General features: G+C 42.9%; 1 protein-coding gene across 1 annotated transcript in view; it reads left to right on the plus strand.

Moving 5' to 3' along the window:
- LGALS8 (galectin 8) overlaps positions 1-17,897 on the plus strand; it is a 100,603-nt gene that overhangs the window by 47,030 nt on the left and 35,676 nt on the right. The window contains 3 exon segments of the mRNA XM_033937643.1: positions 9,899-9,955; positions 10,597-10,623; positions 14,579-14,667. Of these exon segments, the coding sequence (XP_033793534.1) occupies positions 9,899-9,955; positions 10,597-10,623; positions 14,579-14,667 (173 nt within the window).

The raw sequence follows: 17,897 nt of genomic DNA on the forward strand, positions 1-17,897 counted from the left end.
GGTTCTCCGCACCCATCCTAAATTTTTACCTAAGGTTGTGTCTGATTTCCACCTCAATCAGTCCATTGTTCTTCCTGTGTTCTTCCCTAAGCCCCACTCCCATCCGGGCGAGACGGCGCTTCACACGCTTGACTGTAAGAGGGCGTTGGCATTTTATCTCCAACGTACCAAGTCTCATCGGAAGGTTCCTCAATTGTTTTTGTCCTTTGATCCTAATCGTTTAGGACATCCTGTTTCCAAGCGCACCTTGTCAAACTGGTTGGCCGCTTGTATTTCTTTTTGCTACGCTCAGGCTGGTCTTACGCTCCCGGGTCGAGTCACGGGGCATAAGGTCCGGGCGATGGCAGCTTCTGTTGCTTTCCTCCGGTCTACTCCTGTGGAGGACATATGTAAAGCTGCCACTTGGTCTTCGGTTTATACGTTCACCTCCCATTACTGCCTGGACATTTTGTCCAGAAGCGACGGCCGGTTTGGCCAGTCGGTGTTACGTAACCTGTTTTCCTAAGTTGCCATCCTCCCACCTGCCCTTTTTTGGTTTGTTGGCTTGGAGGTCACCCACATGTGAGAATATGCTGCCTGCTTGTCCTGGGATAAAGCACAGTTACTTACCGTAACAGGTGTTATCCAGGGACAGCAGGCAGATATTCTCACAACCCGCCCTCCTCCCCGGGGATGGCTTCTTTGCTAGTTATGGAACTGAGGATCACGAGGTGGGATGCGCCCTCTAGTGGGCAAGAAGGCATGCACATGCGTGGTGCAGTGTAGCAAACTTGAAACTTCAATCAAGTTTGCTTGAAAAGCTGTCCGTGCTGGGGCTCCGTAGATGACGTCACCCACATGTGAGAATATCTGCCTGCTGTCCCTGGATAACACCTGTTACGGTAAGTAACTGTGCTTTTTCGTCCTGGTGTTCCTCTCACCGCCAGGACCTGGTGTCGGTCCCCGTGTCTTTGGTTCTGAAGTATTTGCTTCATTTATCTCATTCTGGCCTGAAGACAAATTCCATTCGTGTACATCTTAGTGCGATCGCTGCCTTCCATCAGCACCTGGATGGGAAGGCTCTTTCACTCCATCCCTTGGTTTCTCGTTTCATGAGGGGTCTTTTGAATGTTCATCCTCCTCTCAAACCTCCCCCGGTGGTTTGGGATCTTAATGTGGTCCTGGCTCAACTTATGAAACCTCCGTTTGAGCCTCTGGATAAATGTCATCTTAAGTTTCTCACTTGGAAGGTGATTTTCCTGCTTGCCCTCACTTCCGCTCGGCGGGTTAGTGAGCTGCAGGCTCTGGTGGCGGACCCGCCTTTCACTGTATTCCATCATGACAAGGTGGTTCTCCGCACTCATCCTAAGTTTTTGCCTAAGGTGGTGTCTGATTTTCATCTCAATCAGTCCATTGATTTGCCAGTGTTTTTTCCCAAGCCCCACTCTCATCCTAGAGAGGTGGCGCTCCACACTCTTGACTGTAAGAGAGCGTTGGCTTTTTACCTCCAACGCACGCAGTCTCATCGATTGGTTCATCAATTGTTTTGTCCTTTAGACCTAATCGGTTGGGACGCCCAGTTTCCAAGCGTACCTTGTCCAACTGGTTGGCTGCTTGTATTTCCTTTTGCTACACTCAGGCTGGTCTCGCGCTGCATGGTCGAGTAACGGGGCATAAAGTCCGAGTGATGGAAGCTTCGGTCGCTTTCCTCAGGAAAGCCTATTGAGGAAATCTGCAAGGCTGTCACGTGGTCTTCGGTTCATACTTTCACCTCTCAATACTGTCCAGGAGCGATGGCCGTTTTGGCCAATCGGTATTACGTAATCTGTTTTCTTAAATTGCCAACTTCCCTCCAGTTAGCTTGGAGGTCACCCACATGTGAGAATATCATGCCTGCTTGTCCTGGGATAAAGCACAGTTACTTACCGTAACAGGTGTTATCCAGGGACAGCAGGCATATATTCTCACAACCCGCCTGCCTCCCCGAGGTTGGCTTCTTTGCTGGTTATGTGAACTGGAGACCACGAGGAGGGGATGCGCCCTCTAGTGGAGCAGGAGGCACGCATGCGTGATGCAGCACAGCAAGCTTGAATCTTCAATCAAGTTTGCTTGAAATGCTGTCCGCATCGGGGCTCCGTAGATGACATCACTCACATGTGAGAATATATGCCTGCTGTCCCTGGATAACACCTGTTACGGTAAGTAATTGACCCTGGTGGTCGTCCAGAACAGGGTTGGGAGCCACTGTTATAAAGGATAGGGGCCTCAAGCTCCTTGTTCATCCGGGTCGTCTCAATCGGGGGCCTGTTCTCATGGAGAAGCCAGAGCACTTTGGTCTTACGGCATGATTCTTGAGCACATGGCCCTAGTTCACAAGGGATATTCGGACGTAATTATTGCCACTTTACTCCGGGCTAAAAAGCCTTCCACAATAGTGGCCTATGCCAAGGCTTGGAAGAGATCAGGTGGAGCCACCACAGGCTCCCGTTCCGGTTATCCTTGCCTTTCTATAGGCTGGTCTAGAAAAAGGACTCTTGATGTCTTCCCTCAAGGTTCAAGTGGCAGGTCTTTCATGCTTCTGGGTGCAGGGAGGTAAAGTTTTGCTGGGCAGCTCATACAGATGTAACCAGATTCCTAAGAGATACACTCCGATTGCAGCCTCTGCTCCATCAACCTTTTTCCATCCTGGAATCCTAATATTGTTCTCGCGGGGGGGGGGGGGGGTCTCACTAAAACTCCATATGAGCCACTGCAGGAAGCATCCATTCTTTGATCTCACGGTGAAGACAGTGGTGATCGTCTCAGTAAGATGAATATCAGAATTGCATGCTCTCTCCTTGCAGAGAGCTCTTTCTCAGGATCCCGGAGAGCGAATAAGCTTTCCCGTGCCAGCACGCGCCTGTTTCGCTCAAAAGTGCACTCTGGAAAGTGAGGCATGTTCTCTCTCCTCAACTTTTTTTTTTTGCCGGGCACAGTTTTTTATGCCGGATGCATTGTATGCCCTTATGCGAATTTGACTATGGTTTTCAGAGTACTCCAGCTCTGCTGTTTGCCACTTCTAAGACGCCATTAGCTTGACTACCTTTTCAGGAGCAGTGATGTTTTGCAAAGGCTGAACAATTTAATAGATTCTGGACATGGACATCGCCCCATGATGTCAGCCTGATAGCAGACTTGGCCCTCCTGGGGTTCTGGTCGTTCTGATCTCATGTTGCCCAGTGCTTCCGATTGTGTGCAAGTGGCAGGTCACAGGTGTTTTCTTAGGGCTACCATTGATAATATAATTGCTACAGGCATTCCTAGCCTCCCTACTCCAGTTCTGTTCCTCCTGTGTTCAGCACAGTGGCGTCAGGTCAAGGGATGCCCTTCTGCGGATTGGGGGCCGTCTCAAAACATATCTGCCTGCCTAGTTGGCGCGTTATATCTGACCAGTGAGTTTTGAATATTATTTGGTCAAGTTACAAACTGGAATTTGCTCGCCCTCTGACAGATTGGTTCATGGTCTCTGCTTCAGATCGCGCTGGACAAAGCAGCTCAGGGTTCCAGGCCACAGTTCAGCGCTTGCTGGATATTCAAGCCATGGAGCCAGTACCGTCTAACCTCTCAGGCTCAGGCAGATATTCCATATACTTTATCGTGCCAAAGAAAGGCTCAGAAGAGTTAAGGCTTATTCTGGATCTTCAGCACAGGAATGCAGCTCTCAAGATTGCACATTCCCATTTTTTCTGGTCCACCACATATTTTGAGGCTTCATGTTCTGGGACAGCATTACCAGTTTTTGGCCCTGCCCTTTGGGCTGGCTACAGCACCCCGGACCTTCACCAAGGTGATGGTAGTGGTGGCGGCTTACCTGCAGCAGATGAGTCTCCAGGTGCACCCTTATTTGGACAACTGGCTGCTCAGGCTCCCTCATTGGCTGAGAGATGCCACACGATAGAGGAGGTGCTCCAGGTGCTAGAAGACTTGGGCTGGATTGTCAACTTTGGGTGGGGGAACATACATAGTAACATACATAGTAGATGACGGTAGATAAAGACCCGAATGGTCCATCCAGTCTGCCCAACCTGATTCAATTTAAAATTTTTTTTATTTTTTTTTTATTTTTCTTCTTAGCTATTTCTGGGCAAGAATCCAAAGCTTTACCCGGTACTGTGCTTGGGTTTCAACTGCCAAAATCTCTGTTAAGACTTACTCCAGCCCATCTACACCCTCCCAGCCATTGAAGCCCTCCCCTGCCCATCCTTCACCAAACGGCCATACACCGACACAGACCGTGCAAGTTTGCCCAGTAACTGGCCTAGTTCAATATTTAATATTATTTTCTGATTCTAAATCTTCTGTGTTCATCCCACGCTTCTTTGAACTCAGTCACAGTTTTACTCTCCACCACCTCTCTCGGGAGCGCATTCCAGGCATCCACTACCCTCTCCGTAAAGTAGAATTTCCTAACATTGCCCCTGAATCTACCACCCCTCAACCTCAAATTATGTCCTCTGGTTTTACCATTTTCCTTTCTCTGGAAAAGATTTTGTTCTATGTTAATACCCTTCAAGTATTTGAACGTCTGAATCATATCTCCCCTGTCTCTCCTTTCCTCTAGGGTTCCAGTCTCTCCTTTCCTCCTCTCCTATCCTCAGGGCTTCCAGTCTCTCCTCATACGTCTTCTGGCGCAAGCCTCCTATCATTTTCGTCACCCTCCTCTGGACCGCCTCAAGTCTTCTTATGTCTTTCGCCAGATACGGTCTCCAAAACTGAACACAATACTCCAAGTGGGGCCTCACCAATGACCTGTACAGGGGCATCAACACCTTCTTCCTTCTACGCCTCTCTTTATACAGCCCAGCATCCTTCTGGCAGCAGCCACTGCCTTGTCACACTGTTTTTTCGCCTTTAGATCTTCGGACACTATCACCCCAAGGTCCCTCTCCCCGTCCGTGCATATCAGCTTCTCTCCTCCCAGCATATACGGTTCCTTCCTATTATTAATCCCCAAATGCATTACTCTGCATTTCTTTGCATTGAATTTTAGTTGCCAGGCATTAGACCATTCCTCTAACTTTTGCAGATCCTTTTTCATATTTTCCACTCCCTCTTCGGTGTCTACTCTATTACAAATCTTGGTATCATCTGCAAAAAGGCACACTTTTCCTTCTAACCCTTCAGCAATGTCACTTACATACATATTGAACAGGATTGGCCCCAGCACCGAACCCTGAGGGACTCCACTAGTCACCTTTCCTTCCTTCGAGCGACTTCCATTAACCACCACCCTCTGGCGTCTGTCCGACAGTCAGTTTCTGACCCAGTTCACCACTTTGGATCCTAACTTCAGCCTTTTGAATTCTAAGAAATCATTTATGATGTTGGCTTACGCTAAGGCATGGAAGGCCTTCCTACATTGGTGTACCCAGGACCACGTGGTCCCTTATTTATCTCCGATCGTGCTAATTCTCGCTTAAAAAGCTGTGGAAACACGGGGTGCAAGGGGAGGTCCACCGATGGATCAAAAACTGGCTGGCGGACAGGAAACAGAGGGTTGGAGTAAAGGGCCATTACTCAGACTGGCAATGGGTCACGAGCGGAGTTCCGCAGGGGTTGGTGCTGGGACCGCTCCTGTTCAATATATTTATTAATGACCTGGAGGCGGGAACAAATTGTGAAGTTATTAAATTTGCGGATGACACCAAACTCTACCGCAGGGTTGAAACCATGGAAGACTGCGAAGATCTGCAAAGGGACCTAACGACACTAGAAGAATGGGCCAAAAAGTGGCAAATGAACTTTAACGTAGGGAAATGCAAGGTCATGCATGTAGGGAAAAATAACCCGATATTCAGCTACAAAATGAGGGGATCACTGCTAGGGGTAAGTAACCTTGAAAGAGACCTGGGAGTGATGGTAGACACAACTTTGAAGGCGCCGGCACAGTGCGCCACAGCCTCAAGAAAAGCAAACAAAATGTTGGGTATCATTAAGAAGGGTATCACGACCAGGACGAAGGAGGTCATCCTGCCACTGTATCGTGCAATGGTGCGACCGCATCTGGAGTACTGTGTCCAGTACTGGTCGCCGTACCTCAAGAAGGACATGGCGGTACTTGAGGGAGTCCAGAGAAGAGCAACTAAACTGATAAGGGGTATGGAAAACCTCTCATATACTGACAGACTGAAAAAGCTGGGGCTGTTCTCCCTGGAAAAGCGGAGACTTAGAGGAGACATGATAGAAACCTTCAAGATCCTGAAGGGTATAGAAAAGGTAGACAGGGACAGATTTTTCAGATTATGGGGAACCACAAGTACAAGGGGGCACTCGGAGAAATTAAAAGGTGACAGGTTTAGAACAAATGCCAGAAAGTTCTTTTTCACCCAGAGGGTGGTGGATACATGGAACGCGCTTCCGGAGGCTGTGATAGGCCGGAGCACGTTACAAGGCTTCAAAGAAGGTTTGGATAGGTTCCTAGAGGATAAAGGAATTGAGGGGTACAGATAGGAGTAGAGGTAGGTTATAGGGATAGTCTGGGACCACTGCTCAGGCAATGGGCCTGATGGGCCGCCATGGGAGCGGACCGCTGGGCGAGATGGACCTCTGGTCTGCCTCAGCGGAGGCAACTTCTTATGTTCTTAGTTTTTGGATTAAGGCTTTACTGTGGCTTCTCTTCAGGTCCCAGGTCTTCTGGTTTAGATCCCGGGAGTGTTGGATTTCCTTGGCGTCTAATCTGATGTTGCTAGATTCATGAAGGGGGCTCTTCATGTCCAACCATTGGTTAAGCACACTTTTCCCTTCCTGGGACCTTAACTTGATATTGTCTAGCCTTACAAAGGCTCCTTTTTGAGCCTCTTTGAGATGCTTCCCTCATGGCCTTGATGCTCAAGACCATTTTTTCTGGTCGCCATTTCTGTGGCTTTGTCTGGCAGGACCCTTTCCTCTGTATTTTGAAGACATGGGTTTCCTTCCTTCTTGCCGAAAGTGGTTTTGGTTTTCCATGTCAATCAGGATGTATGTTTGCCTGCCTTTCAACCGACAAGTTCCTAGACATAGGACTGCCTGTTGAAGAAACTGGATGTGCGCAGAGTTCTTCTGCGTTACTTGGATGTCACCAATAAGTTTAGTCTCTCTGACCATTTGTTTGTGCTGACTCGTTCAGTTAAGCAGGACACTCCCGCTTCCAAGGCCACGATTTCCAGATGGATCCATAGGACCCTTTTGTCAGTTTACATTTTTTCGGGGAAACAGTCTCATGTTTCCATCAAGGCACATTCTATCAGAAGTGTGGCCTCTTCATGGGCCGAAGTTAGAGCTGTCTGCTGAGGAGATTTGCAGAGCAGTGACGTGGTCTTCGCTTCACGCATTTGTCCACTTCTGCAGAGTGGATGTGGTGACAAGACAGGATTCTACCTTTGGGTCCTCGATCTTATGGGTCAGCGCAGCAAGTCCACCATAGTTTTTTTTGGGGGGACTGCTTTTGTACATCCCTACTGCTTAGAATGTCTCACCTATTGCACTGAAAAAGGAGATTATGTACTTACCCTGGTAAGCTCTTTTCCAGTAAATAGATGAGACACTCTAGACTTCTGCCCTGTCCTTCCTGTGCTTGCTTAGTTTGCAGTCTGTTTATGCTTCTCCAAGATGTTTGCCTGTTAGCCCTTGAGGGTTGGAAAGAATTTGTATATATGTTTCAATTTAAGGAGAGTAGTTTCTGGGCTCCTTTGAAGCCTGTGTTGGCATTTAACTTTGATGTCTTGAGCAGAACAATTGGTTTGAGCCTGTTGCTACAGGTGCCTCTACTTCACATGTATTGGGTGCTCTCTGTGCTTGAGTACTAACTGTAGAGGGAGCTAAACAGCCCTGTGAAGTGTACTATAGAGGCAGAGTGGAAAATCCAGAGTGGATTCCTTCTGCACCATGTGACTAAAGGGAATTAACCCTACTGTCTAGAATATTTCACCTATCTACTGAAAAAGAGCTTACCAGGGTAAGTACATAATCTCCTTATTATTTTCTCCCCAGCTTGGAACTTGGAGAGATGCTCCATTCACAAGAATTCATACATCCGATTTCTCCACATTGTGATTTCTCACAGTGGTTCTATACAGTTTTTGAGCAGCTGGAGAGGCAGGAGAGGAAGACCTGTACTAAAGTCGGGCCTCACCAATCAGGAGCTGCGTGAGGCCCAACTTTAGTACAGGAAGAGGCGGTCTGAGCATACAGCGAGTGATTTCCTTCACTCGCCGGCGCTCTGGCTGCCTTCTCCAGCTGCCCTCTCCTGCCTTCCCTTCGTGGTTGGAAAATACTGCGAATGACCGGGACTGCGGACTGCGAATTCGCAGGGGAGCATTGTACATTTCTTATCAATAAGACAGGTTTTCCAAACAAATAACTCTTGTTCAGCAGACAGGAGGTGAAGATCATCACTAAGATCCAGGAGATATTCCTCTAGGGCAGTGGTTCCCAACCCTGCCTAGATGACCTCCAGTCAGTCGGGTTTTTGGGATATCCCTAATGAATATGCATGAGAGAGATTTACTTATAATGGAGGTGACAAGCATGCAGATCTGCCCCATGCATATTCATTAGGGCTATCCTGAAAACCTGACTAGCTGGTAGCCCTAAAGGACAGGGTTTGGAACTACTGTTCTGGGTTCATAAGCATAGATTTTATGTCCAAGTCCTCTTTTTAGTACCACCCTGGTGGTGGTTAAAAAAAAAAAAAAAAAGATTTTAATAAATGCCAGCTGCAGCATTTAAAAGTAATCTGTATATTTAGTACTGCTATCTGGATTATGAGTGGCATAATTGGGAGTGCTAAACACAAAGACCCAGATTCTATAAATGGCGCTTTAAGATAAGCACCTAACTTAAGTTGAAAATTCTGTTTAAAAAAAAAAAAAACCCTTTAAAAGAGAAAATGGAGGCGCTTACTGGCACTTTAAAAAAACAGCACTAGAATCATGCCTACAGAGGCATTTTAAGACGTCTAATGTCACGGTAGGCTTAGCTAATGCTGGAAGTGGCATAAGGCATCATAAAGTGCCTCCAATAGGCGCAATTCATGTGAAAGGTAGGCGCATGTAGACCATGAAAACCCTGGCCTATATTTCCTGCACCTACTTTTTCCGAAGGTGCGATTCTATAAACGGCTCTGTCACATGATTGCCATGCGATCAGCAGCCATTTTTAGGGCGGACAGCACTGTAAATAGAATCCGGGCCAAATTGTCCCTCCTGGTCATAACAAAGGAACTTGATCAATATTGGGGGTGCTTAGCACCATTTGCAATCACAGTAAGATCTTACTAGTAAGATGGTTAAAATTCTTGATGGGCTGTTTCAGTCTTTATAAGCCATCGTCTATGCTAATATGTTTTGAGCCAGTGAAAAGGTATATAAGCTAAATCCATATCCACCCAAATTTACTAAGAAATTTATCTCTATGATGTAAATAAGGCCAAAGAAAGTTTAAGATTTCTCTGTCCCCAAAAGATTTCTCTGTCCCCAAAAGCTCTCCATCTCATAGCCTCTTATGCCCCCCATGTGCTAATAATGTTTATCATATGTAAGTATACATTAATATATGTAAATATACATTAATACCTGTTGTTTAATGCAAGCCCCATTATTTCTAATGAGACTTATTTACTAAGCACTTGACTCAGATTAATATGCATTAAAACATTAATGCAAGTCAGTAAATGAGGCCTTAAATTTCTGCCTGAGACACTGGAACATGGAATATTTGTCCAAGGTCAGAAGGCGTATATGAGAGATTTGAACCCTTGCTGCCCTGACTTTGAGCCAGCTGCTCTATCTGTTAGACTGCTAATAGGCTAAACTGCCTTCACAGTACAATATTTAGAATTAGATAATTGGTGCTTGTAAACTCTGTGGTAATATCTTCATTTTTTTACATATCTTCTTAACAGCCTTCACAGGGCTTACAGCCTCTCTCTCTTGGGGCAGTTTTAAATAATGGGGAAATTGTAAGTACACACATTTTCCTTTCATATGTATTGTTATTTGAAATATTTCACTGTATAATTGTTTATTAGACAATCCAGTGGCATTATCATATGATTCTGTGTTGTTTGGTATGGCAATGAGAGCAAAAAGTCAGATTTCATCAAATAATAACAAATTATTACTTATAATGACTGGGGTTGCCATTCAACAAATTATGTATAATTGGAAAAACTGGAGTAGATTAAATTATAATTTCTGGTGGAATTCCTTATGTCATGTATATAAAATGGAGAGATTTATTGCAATACAGCGGGGTTGTTTCAGGAAATTTCAAGATGTGTGGGAGCCATTAACAAAGTATTGTACTGATTAGATGACATTTTTTCCCTTAAATTTACAAGTTCAGTTGTGAGGGGGAGAGGGGGGGTAATTTAATTATTACAGATTGTACAAGGTATTTGTTTATATATGATAGGAAAGGGTGGGAAGGGTGGGAGATAAGAGCATATCATTTGTACCATTGATGATTATTAAGTGATATATTTATTGTTAATTTGTTTGGACATATTGTCACACTTATTGCAAGATTGAAAATGAATAAAGATTTATAAAAAAAAAATAAAAAATATTTCACTGTTTCAAGTTTTGCTTTTCTTTGCAGAAAGAAAACCCTACAATAGCTCAGCTGGTAAGTATTTTCATAATTGTAATGTATTTAATTTACTAAAATGTGAATTAAAAAACATCTCTCTTTCCTCTTCCATAGACTGAACATATTATATGCTGTGCTTTTGTGTATGTTACTATTATAGATATCATTTTTCCATATAATTATACCTACATAAAAAACTTAAAGTTAGTCAACCAATAGTGTTGTTCTAGATGACCATTAGAGGTGAAGGTCATGTGGTATATTTGTATGGAAAAAGGTTTCATTATTATATACTGTACCTATTCAATTATATCATCATGCCTATATAGACTCTTACAGGTATTACATATTGTGGAAAGTCTAGCAAAAACTCAGCACTCTTAAAGCAGTGCTTCCCAAACTTTTATCCAGCATGAGCCTATATTAAGACTTAAAAATGCACATGACCCAGAATAAAAAGTCTTGATAATTTAAGGAATGATATGAACGGCACTCGTGGCAAGACTACTTATATCAAAAGACAACTTACTGCATGCTTGCTGGGGGTTGAAGTACAAGGGGTAATGTTCTTTATTGTACATTAATGATATTATTGTTGCATAAATAGTTAATTGTAATTAGTTGCATATTTTAGTGAAAAATTTTATAAACATTTGAAAAAAAAATTTCACATGACCCAAGAGGTAAAAACAAAATAGTAAACCTTCCCTCCCCTCATACACCTGCTCTTCCCCACCTAAAGCATGAAGACAGTGGTGGCAGCAGCAGTCAGCACAAGAAGGCCAGTGCACAAAGCTGCTATGACTTATGCATTCATCAGTGAAATTGGAAAGAAGTAGAAAGATTGTGAGGCCTGTCAAGATACACAATGGTGATAGAACCCATGAGGGAAGGGGTGACTCTGGATTTAGTGCTCACAAAGTGTTTCCAATGTCTGGGCAGATGCCCACCTAGGCAGTTGTGATCATCCCACAATGTAGTTTGATATAAAAGCAACAGCAGAGTACAGATGCACAAAATTCAAGTACTGGATTTCAAACATGCTGACTTTGGTAAAATGGAGAAATACCTGAAGAAGGAGCATGGGAAGGCATAGGAGAAGTGAAAGGGATATGGCAACAATCTTTATACAAGGAAAGTAAACAAAAACAAGAGAAATAGGCAACTTATATGGTTCTCCAAACAAGATACCAACTAAAGAAGGGGGCTAGCCTCGAAACTTGAGCAACACAGAAAGAGAGGCAAGAGAGATTTTTATACCAATCACCAACTACTTTTATTAGTACATCAGTGATTGTCCAATAAATGTCCTTGATCTGAAAAGATCATCTAAGGTCCCAAATTTGGAGTCCCAACCGGGATCCAGATTTCGGCAACAAACATCGCCTTCTCCAAACAAGAGATCATGGAAAAGATTACTAGATTAAACTCAAAGAAGTGAAGAGGGAAATATGGCTAGTGAAAGTGCAGGCAGAAGAAAAACTGGCTAAAGATGGAAGGAGAGGTGACAATATCTTTTTCAGATATATTGGGGAAAGAAAAAAAACTAATGGAATTGTAAGACTGAAAGATGCCAATAATTGCTATGTGGAAAGTAATGAGGTTAAAGCAAATGTATATTTGGAAATGGAGTGAATATTGCACCATTCACAGAAGAAAACTTTTTTAAACAACTTGAAAATCTGAAAGTGGACAAAGCTGTGGGGCTGGCTGAGATGCATCCCAGGATACCGAGAGAGCTCAGAGAAATCCTGGCAGGACTTGTTAAGGATTTATTTAATAGATCTTTAGAGATTGGAGAGGTACCATGGGAATGAAGACAAGCTGATGTGGTCCATCTTCACAAAAATGGGGACAGGGAAGAGAGTGGTAGATGCCTGGAGTGCTCTCCCGTGGTAGATGATGGAGATGAAAACGATAACCGAATTAAAAAATGTGTGGGGTAAACACAAAAGAACCCTGTATGGAAGGCAAGATCAAGCATGCATATGTAACTGCAGCCAATCACAGAGCGGCGCGGGACCAGGCAGTAAGTACAAAGGTCGTGCTCCTGCATTGTGTGTCACTCTTCTAAGACAAAGGCAGCTTCGGGATTTGAGCGGCTGCGTGTGGCTTTGGGCAGCTTTGGGCTGCGGGCTTCCCAGCACCAGACGCACCAGACCACCAAACACACCTACGTGTAGAGGAGGAAAAACCAAGAAGAAAAAAAATTCTGAACCAAAATTTTTTTTCTTGGTTTTTCTTCCTCTAAAAATGGTCTTATGGTCTGGTGCGTCTTATGGTCCGAAAAATATGGTATTTTTGGTTAGCCAGTTGGTATTATTTTACTGAGCACTCTTACTTTATATTTAATTATATTTTTAGTTTTTAATATTTGGTGAGATTTTTCTTGTATTGTTTTGTGATTTAGCCAGTTAAATGCCATTTAATTGGTCAGTGGCCATTTATGGCCAGTTAAATAGCTTTGAATATTGAGGGGAAAGTCCTAATTATGAGGGAGTTAGGTTGGTTGATAATCTTAAAAAAACAAACAAACACACAAAATGGGGGTGGGATTTTATACAAGTTTTTCTGCACACAGAAAAACCTTTTACAAAACTGTGCAGTGGTATAGACACATGTAACTACACACATCAACAAAACAGTTGGGGGCTCATAATAATAAAAAAAAGTCTAAAAAGTATCCTAAATGGCTACTTGGACGATCAAAAAGCCTGATCAAAAAGCCTGATCAAAAAGAGCATCACCAGTGGGCTTGGTGTTTGGACCTGTGCTCTTCAACATCTTTATAAATGATCTGGAAATTGGTACGACGAGCGAGGTGATTAAATTTGCGGACGATACTAAGCTATTCAGAATAGTGAAGACGCAGGAGGATTGCGATGATCTGTAACGTGACATAAACATGCTTGAGAAATGGGCTGCGACATGGCAAATGAGCTTCAACATGGTGTAAGGTGATGCATGTCGGTAACAAAAATCTCATGCACGAATATAGGATGTCCAGGGCTGTACTTGGAGAGACCTCCCAAGAAAGAGGCTTGGGAGTTCTGATCGACATGTCAATGAAGCCGTCTATGCAATGTGCGGTGGTGGCGAAAAGGGCAAACAGAATGCTAGGAATGATTAAAAAGGGGATCATGAACAGATCGGAGAGGGTTATCATGACGCTGTACCAGACCATGATGCGCCCTCACCTGGAATACTGCGTCCAGCACTGGTCACCATACATGAAGAAGGACACGGTACTACTTGAAAGGGTCCAGAGAAGAGCGACTAAAATGGTTAAGGGGCTGGAGGAGTTGCCGTACAGTGAGAGATTGAAGAAACTGGGCCTCATCTCCCTTGAAAAGAGGAGACTGAGAGGGGACTTGATCGAAACGTTCAAAATACTGAAGGGAATAGACTTAGTAGATAAAGACAGACTGTTCACCCTTTCCAAGGTAGGGAGAATGAGAGGGCACTCTCTAAAGTTGAAAGGGGATAGATTCCATACAAACATAAGAAAATTCTTCTTCACCCAGAAAACTGAAACGCTCTTCCGGAATCTGAAATAGGGGAAAACACACTTCAGGGTTCATGCAAAACTGGAATATACACAGGTGAGGCTGGACTCATTTGACCTGAGGGCCACCGCGTGAGTGGACTACTGGGCAAGATGGACCACTGGTCTGACCCAGCAGCGGCAATTCTTATGTTCTTAGGTATTCCCAGAGGTGTAGTTATGCAGAGCATGAGTGGTGTTGGTAGGTACATTTTATATTTATAATGGAAAGACAAATCAAATCAACATAAATAATAGAGTACAGAGAGACCTTTTTCACAGTAGGTATAAATTGGTGTCAGCATTTGTACCCTGTTAGATTTAGAAAGAGCCATAAGTGCCTGTGCTGCTTTCTTTAAATAGGACTTTGAATATAGGCATTCTATTATAAAATCAGGCCTACATTGATTAGAAGGCAATATTTGAGTGTGTGTATCTTCATTTCAGGTACTTCCTTATGTAGGGCGTCTTCATAATCCACTTGGTCCTGGTCGAACAGTTGTTGTCAAAGGTGAAGTGAACCAAAAAGCAAAAAGGTGAAGAATGAACCTATACACCATCTAACTTGTAACTGATTAACACAGAACAGTTTCTAGTAGTCAGGGTGAATGAAATGTGACTGGTATGGGGAAAGGCAGATTTAAATGAGCAGTAAGTCCTCTCTGTCAATGAAGCTTGGTAGGGCAGACTGGAATAATGGAGTTTAAAAAGATGAAAAAAGAATAAGAGAGATTCTGGAAGCTATTCAGTTAAAGTAAAATTTCTTGTGCATTTTCAAAATGCTCTATTATACTTTAATATGAAATGTAGCTTATCTTGAGAAAATCGGTTTTGTTTAATTATAATATAAGATACGATTAGGGCACAGATAGCAGTTGAGGTAAGTCTTTGTTTAGTGTTTAATTCCCTCCCATCCATCCCAAGGCTGATCTTTTTTTGCAAATATTAAACTTTATTAAGCCAATCAAAACACAATACAATAGCAGAAAAAACAGAACAGACATACCTAGATTCTTTGGTATGTACTAAGAAAACACAATTAGACTATGAAAAGGATTAGGTCCCAATTCCTGCCCCATACTTTCTTTCTCTCTGTCATTTGGAAGCCAGGTGCACCTGGGGACATATCTTAAAGACCAGAAATCATCTTCCAAACATGTCCACTTTATTGTCAGCTTTACATCCCTTTTATATCATTTTACATGAATCAGTGTTGTCAGCATGTGATGTAAATACAAACCATATATGGACACAGGTCACATGAAACTTTAAAGAAAATAACAAGCATTTTTACTATCTAGAGACTGAAGTCCACAGAGGGTACTGTGGTCAGCAGAGCCTCTTATCTAAAGCTGCTTGCAAATATGGCTTATAAAAACAATTGAATTCACTTCACAACAAGATAACACACATCTTTTCAAACATAAATGTCCTTGCAGTATTTCAGCAAGAGAAGGCAAACAGAGTCTGGATTTGCAGCTTTAAACAGCATATGGAAAACTACAAGACGTGTCCCTTCAATCCCCTCTTACGTCATGAAAATGACATCATAAATGCACAGCATGAGCTTGGAGGGAAAGATACTCTAGATATGTCTCTCGAGGAGGGTTTTTAGGAGCTGTAATACGAATAACACAGTACATGAGCAGTCAAAGACAAGAGTGCAGATAATAATAGAGATTATAACAATAAAAAGGTCTTTTACTCAACCCTGCATTCAACTAAAGTGCTGATCCCAAGAATTAGATAAACCAGAGTTACATTTGAGCTCAGCAAAGAGGTCTTCTAATTTCTGAATGGCCATAGTAAGACCTGTATTGTCAGGAATAAAAGTGCAACACCACAAAGTACTGGGAAGAATTTTACAGAATTCTCAGCTAGAATCATATCTAGGGCCATACGATTTTGAAAACCATCTGAGAAGTGGAGCCTAATTGATCAGCAATACCTTGCAAGGCGTCCCTAGAGTAGTTCACAAAGCGTTGCTGATTATAATAAATTTAACTAATCCGATCAACATTCTTATTAATAGTAATAAAGGGAATAAGGGACTCAAACCCAGCCTTAACCTGAGCTCGGGCCTTAAATTCATCTGGGACCCCTCTTGGGACCCCTATAGCATCTATGTATACATGCGATCAGATTTATATCGAGACAGAAAAGAGGAAAAACCATGTGAATAGGAAGGATGCCTTTCAGAAAGAATATGCAGGAGCATGGTAACCTTAGCTAAAGTACACTGGCCTATCCACTGGCTGGGTAGCTTAACAGGGAGCCAAATGTCTCCATAGAGCCAGTAAATATCACCTAGGGTGAAAATCTGATGCTGCAACAATGGGGCATACCTATGAGCCAAGACAGAACAATAACCTGGGGGTAAATTACCTACAAAACTACCCTGTGTCAGATTAGAAACATGACATGTGTAATTACCCTTATAGATGGTAACGGCAATATCAAGCTTTTTCTGTCCAGGCAGCAAAAGGTATTTAGAACACCACAGTGCACAAAGGGGATAAGTAAAATTAGAGGAGGTAGATAGATCCCATAAGAAAAACTAGCAACAGCGTTGTCAGTAAGAGAATGATAAAGTTGGTAGAATGCTGCAATGAGATCATCATGTTGTTCCACTGGAGGAGGTGAAATCTGCGCAGGGAAGACTTGCTTCTGGGGTTTTAGGTTAACCCTCTTCAAGCGACTTGCGTGGATCCAAACAGGAAACTCCTCAGTGAGTGCAGCAGGCCTGGTCACAGCGATCACAGTAGTGGGAAGGCCAAAGGGGAAATCCGTCTGCTTCCGATCCTTGGAAAGCTTCTGGACAATCACCAGATTGAAAAAAATGGGTAGGAATCTGTGGAGAGAAAAGAGAAGTGCAAGACACGTTTCTTTGAACAAGCTCTAATATTTCAATGAGCTTTTGGACGTATTCCTCCTGTATCAAGGTAAGATCACTACTCTCAACTATTGAGGGTTTGTCTACCCATGGGGCGGGGAAAGGTCATCCCGTGAGAATCTCAAAGGAAAGCAGCTAGATGTCTGTGCATACAGAAAGAGATACACCGGGAAAAGAGTCCAAATATCATTCAGCAGCTGTACGCCAGTGTGGTCCAAATAAGAGATAGAAAACGAGAGAGAAACCATGTTGCCTGTACTGAATGTGGCAACATGTGACAATACCAATTCATTTACTTAGTATAGCTATAATAATAATAATAATAATTTTATTTCTTATATACCGCTGTACCGTGAGGTTCTAAGCGGTTTACATTAGAAACAGAAGAAATGCAATAAGTAAGATTAATTAAGATGAAGAGAAAGTACTTAGAGTTCCCTGACTGTTCCAAAGGCTCACATTCTTGCTAAAATACTTGAGAAAAATAAATTAGTTAGGTTATAAACATAGAGTAGAAGAAGGTAGGAAAACAGTTCATAGGAAAATTAATTTCAAATATATTATACATTATATTTTGTTCAAGGCGGATTACAAATTATAGGAGATTTGGACATTACCAAAAGAATTGCGTAATAAAGATTATCTAGATAAATTACATAACAGTGAACTTAAGAACTTAAGGTTCTTAATTGAACAATCCAAAAAGAATATGTTTTTGCGTGCTGCATATAACTATTATGACACTTCAGAGAGACCATACTGATGTACTGAATGTATTCAGAAATATATACTGAATGGATCATATGTAGGGAGCACCACGAAATAAACGCTGTATAAAGTAAAACTTTTTCTTAAACATATAACCCCTAACTA

This window comes from Geotrypetes seraphini, chromosome 3, assembly GCF_902459505.1.
Source record: "Geotrypetes seraphini chromosome 3, aGeoSer1.1, whole genome shotgun sequence".
NCBI classification, from domain to species: Eukaryota; Metazoa; Chordata; class Amphibia; order Gymnophiona; family Dermophiidae; genus Geotrypetes; species Geotrypetes seraphini.